A 12,537-nucleotide genomic window follows, 5' to 3' on the forward strand; every position below is an offset into this window, starting at 1 on the left:
TGGCTCAAGCCAGCAAACCGTGTATGTTCCCTTAAGAGGAAGGGACTAGCAAAGGATTTTTTAAAAGCCCATCCCCACCTTTCACTTGAATAAAGCAGCCCTCCTGTCCCTTTCCTGAAATTGCAAAATTCAACAATGAGAAAATTCCTTCTAATCAGAGCCTGGTGTTTAGGTGAACAGATTTTTGTCAAAGCTTAAGCTGTTACATAAGCACATAGGTGGTACTCCAGAAATATTTGTTGAGTAAATACTGATTAGTTACTCTCAGGAAAAATATCTAAATATTAGCTACACCAAAACCCTTTTTACCAACTCTGGAAGATGCACTCTAGTATCCAGACAAAGAATTCTAAGCAATGATATGAAGTAGGTTCTCTTAATTAGGCATCTGAGACCTCATTTTGCAGCTAATTTATCCTGGAAAGCTCATCAAAACACAACCTGTTCACAATAAAATCTATTTAGGAGTATTTATACAGTGCTTCTATGATAGTAGTGAGCATTTGGTCCTTCTGAACTCAGAAACACCCCATTAAAATTTATAATTCATCCTTTAAGAACCCAAACCCTGGGCTTCTACCTGGTACTTGTCCAAGCATCTGAGCATACACAGAGCTCTTTTTTTGAGAACAATCCTGGTCTGACTTATCAGTCATCCTGCAGCACAGCTCCATGTGGGAGGAGAGAAGGGATTCCACTACAATGGAACTGCAAGTCAGACTCTCTGACTTCATGGTCAAACATCCCCTTCTCCTTTTATGTGTTGTTATCCAGTGTGCAAACAAACTTTTCTGATTCCGTAAAAGAGAACCCCTGGCCTTCAGGTATCTGCTAGTGACCCAGATTTTGTCTTCAGTATATCTCCTGTCAGTGAGAAAACTGGCCTAGGGTTCTGACTGCCATTCACTCCTCAAGATCTTCTAAGTTTTATACCTGGGTCAAGCCAGACCACCAGAAAGTTATCTGTCTACACTATATAATCCTCATCTTCCTCATCCCTAAAATTATAAATTAATTTTGCTTCATTTGAAACAGTCATATTGGCTCACTTTTGTAAAGGTGAGTTTATCCAAGACATTTGGCCCAGTGTACTTGTTTAGGTAACTCATTCTTTTAGAAACTCGTGGTCAAGGAAAAGTTAGTCTCCCTTACTGCCATAGTAGACCTACTTCTACTGAACATTCATACTACCCTCTTCTTCTTGCTGCTAGGATAGACAGAAGTAAGCTATGGATTCCATTTTCTCAGTCAGGCATAAAAAGTATTTAATTTTTATACTCTTATGAATTGGCTTTTGCCTTTTAATCTGTATTCAAAATCTAGGGTTTACATTAGTGCTTCTATTTAAATTATTTGAATGTAACATCTGCATGGTATCTACTATTAATTTAAGTATTAGTCTTGCAACATTAAATATAAAGAGGGCACAATGTCTTACTCTTCTATGATTTCAACAACAACATATTAAAGAGGAAGTCTGAAGAAGGAGAAAACATTGATCTTCTCCTTCAAAGTTTTATAGTCTGATGGATGAGGTCATAAAACTTTTATGTTGAGGTCATGAAACTTTTATACATGAAACAGTTAAATCAAAGGCACAGGAAAGACACGGGAACTAGGGTAACCAAGGGAAGAGAAGATGCTAGAAGGGTCACAGAAGTCTTCAATAGGAAGAGGTTTTAGCTTTGAAGAAAGAAAATGATTATAGTTGTTGGAGAACATAAAGGAGGGAAGATAAAACAGAGATGTAATCATTAAGAATTATAGCCTTTTGAATAAATGAAGAATTTATGAATCCTTGTTGATATAAATAAATAAGTAAATCAGTAGGGGAGAAGAGAAAGTTCCTGTTTATACTAGACTGACAATAAGTATGAAAAGAATAATGGAGTTGAAAAATCATCAATGGATACTAAATAAAGGATAGCACGATGGGTGCTACTAGTGCAGCTTTTCCTTACTCTTCAATAATCCTTTCCCTCTTTCAGGAACCTCAACTGCCTCAAAGAGTCCAGTGACTGATCTCAACCCATCCTATATTCCAGTGGCTAAAAATCCTTTATCCATACACTTATATATCCTATGAACATTTTTGAGCATAACTACTAAAATATGTATATTTCTTCCTTTACACATGATATGTAAATAGTAATAGAGATCATAAACACACAAAAACCTAGAATGAGTGAAATATTTAAACTAATTTTTGTAAGTTATTTATTGTGTAGAAAAGCTTTTGAATATTAAGCTTATTGGTAACATTTTAGCAAGAGCTATGTGATTGGCGTATTTCATTATTAAAACATATATACTACATTAACAGGTGTAATACATCAATGTAAAGGCCTGGTTCTGGGTTTGTTTTACTTTGAGACTGCTTCTGGTGGCTGCGACAGCTGAAGCAGACACCCCTCAGTGACACACAGACACAGGTGGGGGAGGGGCAGGCTTGGCTGTGTTCTCCGCATCCTGACACCCTTTCCTCCATCCCAGTCAACACCTATACAAAGGTTTCTGTTGACATTTGACTGTAATTTTTCATGTTCTCTTGTCCATCTGTTGTTGTTACAAACTAACTGGACTACATATTGCTTTTTTTTTTTTTTGCATTTTAAATAAATGGTGACAAAGCTCAATGAAACTCTTCAGTTGGAAAAATGTTCAGAAAAATGTTATGTGAGTTAAAAAATTTATTTCTCACATATATGCGTTTTTCTAGGTGATACGTATTATTTTGGCAGAAAATCTAATAATAATACCGACGTTTACAAATATCCATTTTCAAAATGCTCTCTTCCCAAAAGGACTATTTTGAAAAAGGCAGTTATTTCTCCCTTATTGAAAGCCTCACTTTTACTTGGAAGAGAAAGACTGCATCTATTTTTTTAATATATAATCTGCTATGTAGAAATGACTGACATCCATTTGTCATCACAAAGGTCAGCAAATGTGAGACACTTGTCTTTTTGTAAAAGAAAAACTTATCTTTAAGTTTCAAAACTCTTTTAACTATTGTTGGGAGATAACCAACAAATCTCTGTGTAGTATAACCCTCGCAAGTTCATCCCCTCACCCTTTCATTACAAATTATATTGTTTAAAGCCCTGTTTCTATAAAACTAATCACAATGATGATATCCTATAACATGTAATCTGCACTACGTCACGATATACAGAAGACAAAAGAAAAAACGAGGATACTCTCACCATGGACTGCTAACCTCCCACTTAGTCAACCTTGAAATTGTACACAATACGTCACCTACATCAAATTCAAGGGCCATTTACAAATATTAGTAAAGCTTAATTTCCTCCTTACATTTGTAGATAAAAACAAATGGAAAGTTTTAATATCGTCTTCCTACCCCCAAATGGATTGCCTTGCATCTTTAGTCCTTGGCTCTCCGAAACACCCGCTTTGGCACCATCCCCAGGGGCACCCTCTCCTGGGGACCCTGTGCTCCAAACTGCTTCTCACTCCAACCTCTCCCCTTTCCCTCCACCCGACATGAAATGCTCTATATTGTTAGCAATGTCATGAGCTGACAAAGCAGTCCTGTTAAAATATATCAAAACCTCAGGATTTATGGATTTGTGATTCTATTTCGAATATTCACTTTGCAAGCCGTGCCTTCCTCCCCAAGCACTTGATTCCTCCACTCTCCAGACGCTTTTGTCATTGAGCACATATTATACTTCAGTGAGACTGCCTTGATTTTTATAGTCTGCCCCTTAAATCTGGCTCCCAACCTTCCATATTCTCCTATCTGCTCCACAAATTTCTCTGTGTTAAAAATTCATAACATATGGAATTTCTTCATGCTGCTCCTCACAGGGAGGCCCCTTTGACTTCCACAAAAAAAAAAAAAAAGAAAAGAAAAGAAAAGAAAACAAAGCCTAGAATCAGCTTCCTAGGACAACTCTCTCATCTTTTCTTTTATTCCAAGGAGGCCAAAGACCTCTAGCTCCTGATGCTTGATTCCACCTTGACCTCATACTGCATGAAGCCTCATTTTGTAAATTACAGCATAATTCCTTGTCTATAAGGTGAGATAATGCCTTTTCCCACTCACTTTGGTATCTTTTGCTTAAGGAAAATGATTTTGCATTGTTGACTTTTAACAAGAAGCTATCACCTTAAAAACTCTGCTCATTTTTCTTAAAAGGACTTAGATTAAGGGTATGTTGCTTTTCATTTATGGGACATGTAAGAAATAAAATCCCAGGGAATCTTACAACCTATTCTAAAATGCAGGCCACATTCAATCAGCATATGAACGAGTAAATAAGTAATTCAAACATTAAAGTGTATGCCCTCCTTAACATTCCAGAAGTGGTGAGGGGTGCAAGCCCTCCCTCACAGGATGTTTCCACTTGCCTAAATTTCTCTCCACCTAAATGCTCTTGCCTGGATAGCCTCACTGCCCTTCTGCTCACTGTATCCGGGCCCCTGCTCACGTACCACCTCTTTGAAGTAGCCTTCCTAACTTCTCCTTCTCCTCTTTCCCCATCATTCTACATCCTTTACCCCTATTTTACTTCATGGTGCTGATTACTCTCTAGCACTGTTGTGTGTTTTCTGTCTGCCCCACTAGAATATGACCTCCATGAGGGCAAAGACTGCAATGGGGCTTCAGTCTGGGCAGCACTGTCCCCCAGAGTCAGCCAGAGGCAGGAGATCTTTCTTGTGCAAAACTCCCCTCAACCCCATCTTTGAGCAAGTGCTGAATATCCAAAAGCCCCTTGAAAGCAGGGTTCCCTCTTCTCAGCAGAGGAAAGCTAATGACAAAAAGGCATGATGTACATCAGCAAATGCTGCCCAAATCTTCCCCCAAAAGCAAATTGCACCAGCAGTCATAAAAACTTCCTCTCCTATCGTTGGCCGGCTTCAGAAATAATTAGTTTGGCAATAAGAGAGCCGCGCCCAACACCTCATTGACTTGAGCAGCGTTCTAGTTAAGCCCAATTGTAGTACAGCACTGGAACCATTATATGTACCATTCACTATGCAAGCTTGACTTGGTCTTGTGTTTTATTTAACACAGAAGCTGTGGCACACATTCGTAGCCTTCCTATTTAAGTCCTCATGAGGCCAGGCTATTGTCTCACCATATAAAATTAAAATCATAAATAAATAAAAGGACCACCAAATGCAGGCAAGGGGAGTATAGGTAAATGTCCTGGGCCCATATTCAGGATCACCCAGATGATATCCTTTGATACAAAAGCTAGCATTTATTATTAAACACTTACCATGTGTCTAATAACTTTATACATATTAACTCAATCTTCATCACAACCCTATTAGGTTGATATTATTAATATTCCCATTAAGGCATCAGAAAATGGAAACTTAGGTAACTTGCTAGAAGTCATATGGATATGGGTAGAAAATGGTAAAGCCAGGGTTTGCATCCAGACACCATTTGTTCAAGATAAGGACATTATAAATATTGTACCCTGCCTGGAAGTATGCCAGTTAAACTGCAGTTGTACTTCCAGCCCTACTGAAAGGGAACTTGCTCTAAAGAACTGGGGAGTTGCGAATGGGAAGGAAATGGATCACACTCGTGCACAATCCCGTGCATAGGACAGTTTTGGGGTGCTTTTCTTACTGCGTGCCAAGTCGATCCAGCTGTGAGCTCCGATTTCTCCAGCAGGACCACGTCTTTCATCCCTGCTTTAGCCAGGTGATAGGCCAGACTCACGCCAATACAGCCACCTCCAATTATCACTGTTTCTGCTCTGTCTTTCCATTTTGTTTCTGTAGATAAAGGTGGTTTTTCCTCTCTGGAAGAAATTTTTTAAAAAAATAGTAACGTTACTCAGCTATGGTAACTACACTTTTGGTCTGACTAATGTGCTTCCTCTTACTCGTTTCTCTGTACTTAACACCTTGTGACTGTGAAATTTGCATGGTGCTGATTTCGTATTATAATTTGGAGCATCTAAACCCTGACTTAGGTAACCTGGTTAGTGGAGGGGGAGGGGACATTTGAGCCCCATTCCATATAATGATTCTGGTGCGCTCTAACTAATATAGCTAAAGAAATGAACAAGCAGCTTTTTCTTTTTCAAAGAACCTAGAGAATAATTTTTCCTACCTAAATAACACATATATAATCATTTTGTTCCATAAAGAAGCCATAATCATGAAGTTCAGCACCTATAGATCTTGGATCACCACCTGCCACCAGTACACTTCAGGCTGAAGAGAGGCAGACAGAATAAAATGATCTTCCTCACTTGCCTTCCTCTAATTGTGTACCTGCTTCTCTAATTGTAATTATTAATATTACTCAGTGGTTAATACGATTATTTGCATGACTGTCTTCCTACCTGCACTATGAGCTTCTTAAAGGCAGAGCCAATGTGTTATTCGTCACTGATCCCTGGCCCTTGCACAGTGCCCATCTCTAGTATGCATGCTGAATGGATACATTTGATAATCTAGCCTCTATTGATCGTATTTTGCTGCATAAATCCCCCAAAGAATTCAATTCCAGCAGAGGCAGCACTCATTAGTGGGGGTGGGGGTGGAGGTGTGGTGTTGTTAATTATCACCACAGGTTATACTTTGTATACGTACATTTCATTCATCCATTCTTCCCTTATTCATCAAGTACTGCCTGAGTATTTCCTTTCATGAACAGGGTGTTATACTACAGAGCAGTGATTAGACAAAATAAACATCATCTCTACTCTCTGAAGTGAACAACATAGATGAGGGGAGAGAGAGCAGTCAGATAAGAACACAAATGTGGAGACTACAATAATAAAAGTTGCTATAACGGAGGAATGAAGGACTCCATGAGAGTATATATGCAGGAAGGTGGCTTATTTGAGGTCTGAAGGATGAGGAAAGAAGGAAGGAAGGAAGGGAGGGAGGGAGGGAGGGAGGGAGGGAGGGGAAGAAAGGCTATTCCAGGTTATGGGGACAGTTACATGGCAGGAAAGCACTGGGAGAATCCAGGGCACTGAAGGGCCACAGAGGCTGCTGTGTGGAGATAAGGTCCCAAGGGAGCCCTGGGCTGTCTTTCAGTCTAGTGCTTCATTGCTGTATGTTGAGCACCAAAAACAATAGGTCCTCAATAAATGCTGTTGAATATATTAATGAATGATAGGCTTTTAATACCTGATTCTTGCTATTTTCATCTTTCCTAGTCACAAATCCTTTTTTTACGTTAACTTCCAACTTAGAGATTTCACAACATGAATTACTAAGAATTCTGGGCAGATTGGCTTAATATCACAGTCAGTAAAAAAAAAAAAAAAAAAAAAAAAAAAAAAAAGAATTCTGGGCAGATTCCTCATATTTTACTTAGGTAACACAACAGTCTAAAAATTGTAGTTTTGAGGATGAGTTTTAAACTGAAAAAAAAAAAAAAACACCAGATAGAAACTTTCCTTAGGATTGATACAATGATACTAATTATATTATCTATTTTATTATCTTTATTTGGAAGGAGGTGATATATTTATGACTATAACATTGCTAAAGAGTCTTAATATCTAAATTCTAATCTGCCTTCAACATTTTTTCTAGACCAGAGACTTATAGTTTTCTTTATTGGTTTAACTTATTTGAGGAGGAACTTTTTATATAATTCCAAACTTTCAAAAGAGCTACAAGAATTGTACAATGAACTCTTAGAATATTTAGAAGGGAAATGATATCTGCAATTTACTCTCAAATATTTCAAAATAAACACACACACGCTTATATATAGTTTATATATGGTCACGTACCACATAAGGACATTTCAGTCAACAACAGACCACATATGTGATGGTGGTCCTATAAGATTATAATGGCTATACCATATAGCCTAGCTGTATAGTAAGTAGTTTATACTATCTAGATTTGTGTAGGTAAATGTTTGCATAACAATGAAATCTAATGATGCATTTCTCAGAACATATCCCTGTTGTTAAGCAATGCATGACTATGTATACACATCCAGGCTATATGGTCCTAGGCTACAAACCTGTACAGCAAGTTACTATGCATAACAGTACAGGCAACTGTAATACAATGGTAAGTATTTGTGTATCTAAACATATCTAAACATAGAAAATGTATAGTCAAAATGTGGCAGCAAAAATGGTACTCCTGTAGAGGGTACTTACTATAGAATAGAGCTTGCAGGACTCGAATTTGCTCTAGGTGAGTCAGTGAGTGAGTGGCGAGTGAATGTGTAGGCCTGGACATTACTGTACAGTACTGTAGACTTTAAAATGCTGCATTCTTAGGCTAAAATATCAATAAATTAACAAAAAAAATTTTTCTTCAATAATAAATTAACCTTAACATTTTACTTTATAAACTTTTGAATTTCTTTTAACTCTGTGACTTTTATAATAACACTTAGCTTAAAACACAAACACACTGTAGAGCTTATTTTCTTTCTTTATATCTTTATTCTATAAGCCTTTCTCTATTACAATTTTTTTTTTTTTGCTTTTTAAACTTTTTTGTTAAAAACTAAGACACAAACACACACATCAGGCTAGGCCTATACAGGATCATAGGCCGTGTAAATATCCTGTTCCTTATTAAACTTTTCCTGAGTGGTTTTAGTATCTATTGTTTATTTCCTAATCCCATCATTTCTATTGTATTTATCAGCTGGCAGTCTACTGTAAGGGTTTTCCTTTCACTTCTGTTTGTTTGTTGTTTATATTAAATATGAACTTATGGACAGGATCAGTGTCAGGATCACCAATATCACCATCTTCCACCACCTGGAAAGTCTTCAGGGGTAATAACAGGCATGGCACTGTCATCTTCTAGGATAGAAATACCTTCTTCCGGAATACCTCCTGAAGGACCTACCTGAGCTGGTTTTATAGTTAGCTTTTTTTCTTTTAATAAGTAGGAGTACACTCTAAAATAATGATGAAAAGTATAGTATAGTAAAAACTAGGCAATAGGAATTTTTCAGCTCCATTATAATCTTATGGGACCACCGTTGTATATGCGGTCTGCCATTGATCAAAACCTCGTCATGCAGTGCATGCCTGTAAATATATGTATAATACGTACATTACATATGTGTACAATGTTTAGAGTAAATTGATGCTATCAACCCTATTTACTTCTAAATATTAATATTTCTGTGCTATGTTTCCTGAGAAAAAAGACATTCTCTTACATAACTACATCATAGTTATCAAAATCAGGAAATTTAACATCAATACAATAGTATTATCTAATCTATAATCCATATTAAAGTGTAATCAATTATCCCAATAATGTATTCATAGCTACTTTTTCCAGTCAAGAACCAAACCCACGGTCCTGTCTCTTTAGTCCCATTTAATTTAGAACAGTTCCTCAGACTTACTTTGTGTTTCATGACCTTGACATTTTTAAGAATAGTAGCCAGTTACTTTATAGCAGTATAACCCCAACATTTTTGGCCCCAGGATCCCATTTCATGGAAGACAATTGTTCCACAGATGGGCGGGGGGGGGGGGGGGGGGGGGGGGGGGCGGGTTGGGACCAGTGAAAGACTGAGCCCAGGCGGTGATGCCAGCGACGAGGAGCAGCTGTAAATACAGATGAAGCTTCCCTCCTCGCTTGCCACCACTCCCCTCCTGCTGTGCAAGCTCCTCTTCCTAAATTTCATAGAAGACCATTTTTCTAAGGACAGGAGTGGGAAGGAGAGTAGCGGAGCTGTGCGGCCTGTATCTAACAGCCCGTGGACAGGTACCAATCTGTGGACAGGAGTTTGGGGACCTCAGCTTTATAGGATCTATTTTACTCTGAGTTTGTCTGGTGTTTCCTCAGATGAGATTTAGGTTATGCGGTTTTGGCAAAAATATCACAGAAGTGATGCTGTGTCCTTCCCAGTGCATATGATTAGGAAGCATATGACGTTGGTTTGTCCCAGTATTGGTGTTATGTCTGATGGCTTGCTTAAGGTAGTGTCTGTCAGATTTATCCTGTAAAGTTACTATTCTCTCTTTTGTATAAGTAATAATGTAGAGTGTTACTTCGAGGCCACGTAAATATCCTGTTCCTTATTAAACTTTTCCTGAGTGGTTTTAGTATCTATTGTTTATTTCCTAATCCCATCATTTCTATTGTATTTATCAGCTGGCAGTCTACTGTAAGGGTTTTCCTTTCACTTCTGTTTGTTGTTTATATTAACATGAACTTATGGGCATTTATTGTATTCGGTGGGTTACAATCCATTACTATTCATCATTTATTTTAATGCCAAATTGTCTCAGATTTGGCCAAGAGGAGGTTCTTTATGTTGATTCCTGCATCCTTTTGACATGTCCACATGATTCTTGGAGTACTTCCTCATTTCCTGGTGCCACAATATGTTCTAGTACTTTTGTTTAACTGGTTTTTAAATGACTTTTATCATTTCTTTGTGTGCCATGTAAGAAAAAAATAATGCACATATGACTCGACTACTCTGCATAGAAATGCAATTTTAAATGGCCTAGGCACATCTTGTATTTTAGTTGAAATCACTATAGTGGTAACAAACAGTAATAATGTTAAAGGTTTTTTAGTGTGTTCAAAAGGAAGAAGATGATTTCTTTTAGGACAGTGGTCAAGTTAAAAAAGAAAAAAAAAATCAGGAACCTGGGTTTGAGTCCCTAGTCCAGTGAAATAACTATTTTAGGGAAACTTAGACAAACATCTTAAAATTTCCTCATCTACAAAATGGGGCTGTGAAGATTCCATTTGACAATATAAAATAAAGTTGTATTAAATGTATAATATTCCTTCTGCCCAGCATGCCATAATATGTTCCAGACTGGGTATGGTATTTTTAATTATGAGGATAACTATCTTAAATTCCTTTTGGATGCAGTCAGGGATAGTCATAACTGTATTTGAAATAAAGTAAAATAGGAACTCTGCTAAAAACCCAGGTCACCTATCTTCTACATTAGAAATGGAAATTTTTTAATTATCTGTGTGCTTGTCCAAGTGCTTTCTAAAATAAAAAAAATCCTTTTGATAGTTTGGAATTGGGTATAGAGAGAATACAAAGAAATAAAATAATTTGAATTTTGATTTGTTCAATATAGAACTACACATTGCAAAAGGAATATAGCAAAACATTTATGTTTGGATAGTCCTGAAATTTTATTTGTCTTATCAGTTTTAAACAGATCAATTTGTTTGTTAAATTTCTATTTCGTTTTGCATTGTATAAAAATGTATCTTTATTATAAATATTTTTGTGATGCTTTACAGTTTACAAAGCACTTTCACATGCATTCTTTTATTTAATATTCACAGCAATCCTGTGAGTTAGGCAAAGCAAATATTCATATCCCTACTTTATAGATGAGGAAACTGAAGTTCTGAAGTGTAAGGTCACATTCTACATAACTGATGGAGCAGGAATTGTGACTTGGTAGCTACAGTTCCCAGCACCAGGGACAAGACTAGCACATCACAGACACTCAGTAAATACTTGCTGAATTAAAGAATGGATGGATGTAACTCAAAACAGGTCTCTGATCCCAGAATTTCAGGTCATAGGGTGTAAAGTAAAAGTTGAGTCAACTCATAATAATGTTGAGCGATGCAGTAAAGAGAAGCCTTACCTTACAGCCAAGAATAATCTATAAACATAAGGAAATCAAAAGGAAATACCATTTTCACCTATAAGAGTTTGCAAAGATCAAAACAAAAGCAAACAACAAAAAAAAAACCTGCTACTCTAGGAACCAGGAAAGATGTGGGAAATAGACACACTGGTAGGGGCATGCAGATTGTCACCCACTTGGAGAATTTGTTGCTGTCTGTGAATCTTTCAAATGCACATAGCCATTTTCCTTTTAAAAATTGATTCTGCAGACAGTCTGCCCTATGTACCCAAAGACATGTACATAAGAATTTCCACATGCACATTATTTGCAGTAATAAACACCTGGAAGCAAGTCAAATGCTAATGAATAGATTGCTTACAGTGCAGAATATTGACAAGATGGAAAACTATGCAGCCTTTAAAAAGAATAAGGCAAATCGATATGTGCAGAAACAGAACAGTCTCCAAGACATATCGATAACTGTGAAAACCAAGGTTTCCATAAGCCAAGGAACAGCGTATATCCACCCGCGTTTGCCTACACGCAGACGACACTATGAACAGTCGTTGGCTGGGCAAGGGGGTGGCGGCAGGAGAGACTTTACGCGAAGAACCTTTTGATACCGTTTCACTTTATAACTAAAAGGTAATTCAAGAAGAAATTCCAAGGCCCATTTCTCCGAGGAGGAGGAGGAGGCCGGAGCTCCTCACCCCAGAGAGACAGCCCGCCTCAGCCGCTCGCCCCCACCCGGCGGCCGCCGCCCCTCCGCGCTGGCCGGGCCCCACTCACCCTTCCCGGCCGCCGCCGGAGCTCGTGCGCCCGGGGCAGCCCCGCAGCGGGCCGCGCCGCAGCGCCAGGCCCCGCAGCCGCTGCGCCGCCGGGCGGAGCATGGCTAGGACGAGGCGGAGGGGAGGCCGAGGGCGCAGGCACCTGCTGCGAGGCTGGGACCGCCCGAGGCGCGGGGGTGGGG

At 38.3% G+C, this 12,537-nt stretch overlaps 1 protein-coding gene across 1 annotated transcript in view; it reads right to left on the reverse strand.

The window, feature by feature from the left end:
- Positions 1–12,516, reverse strand: part of DMGDH (dimethylglycine dehydrogenase) — a 66,289-nt gene extending 53,773 nt beyond the window's left edge. The window contains exons 1-2 of the mRNA XM_020290117.2: positions 12,357–12,516; positions 5,615–5,789 (exon numbers count right to left, since the gene is read on the reverse strand). Coding sequence (XP_020145706.1) covers positions 5,615–5,789; positions 12,357–12,457 — 276 coding nt within the window. The 5' untranslated portion in view covers positions 12,458–12,516. The remainder of the gene's footprint in view (positions 1–5,614; positions 5,790–12,356) is intronic.
- Positions 12,517–12,537: the final 21 nt, after the last annotated feature.

The sequence above is a fragment of the Microcebus murinus genome, chromosome 11 (genome assembly GCF_040939455.1).
Source record: "Microcebus murinus isolate Inina chromosome 11, M.murinus_Inina_mat1.0, whole genome shotgun sequence".
In the NCBI taxonomy this organism is placed as follows: Eukaryota; Metazoa; Chordata; class Mammalia; order Primates; family Cheirogaleidae; genus Microcebus; species Microcebus murinus.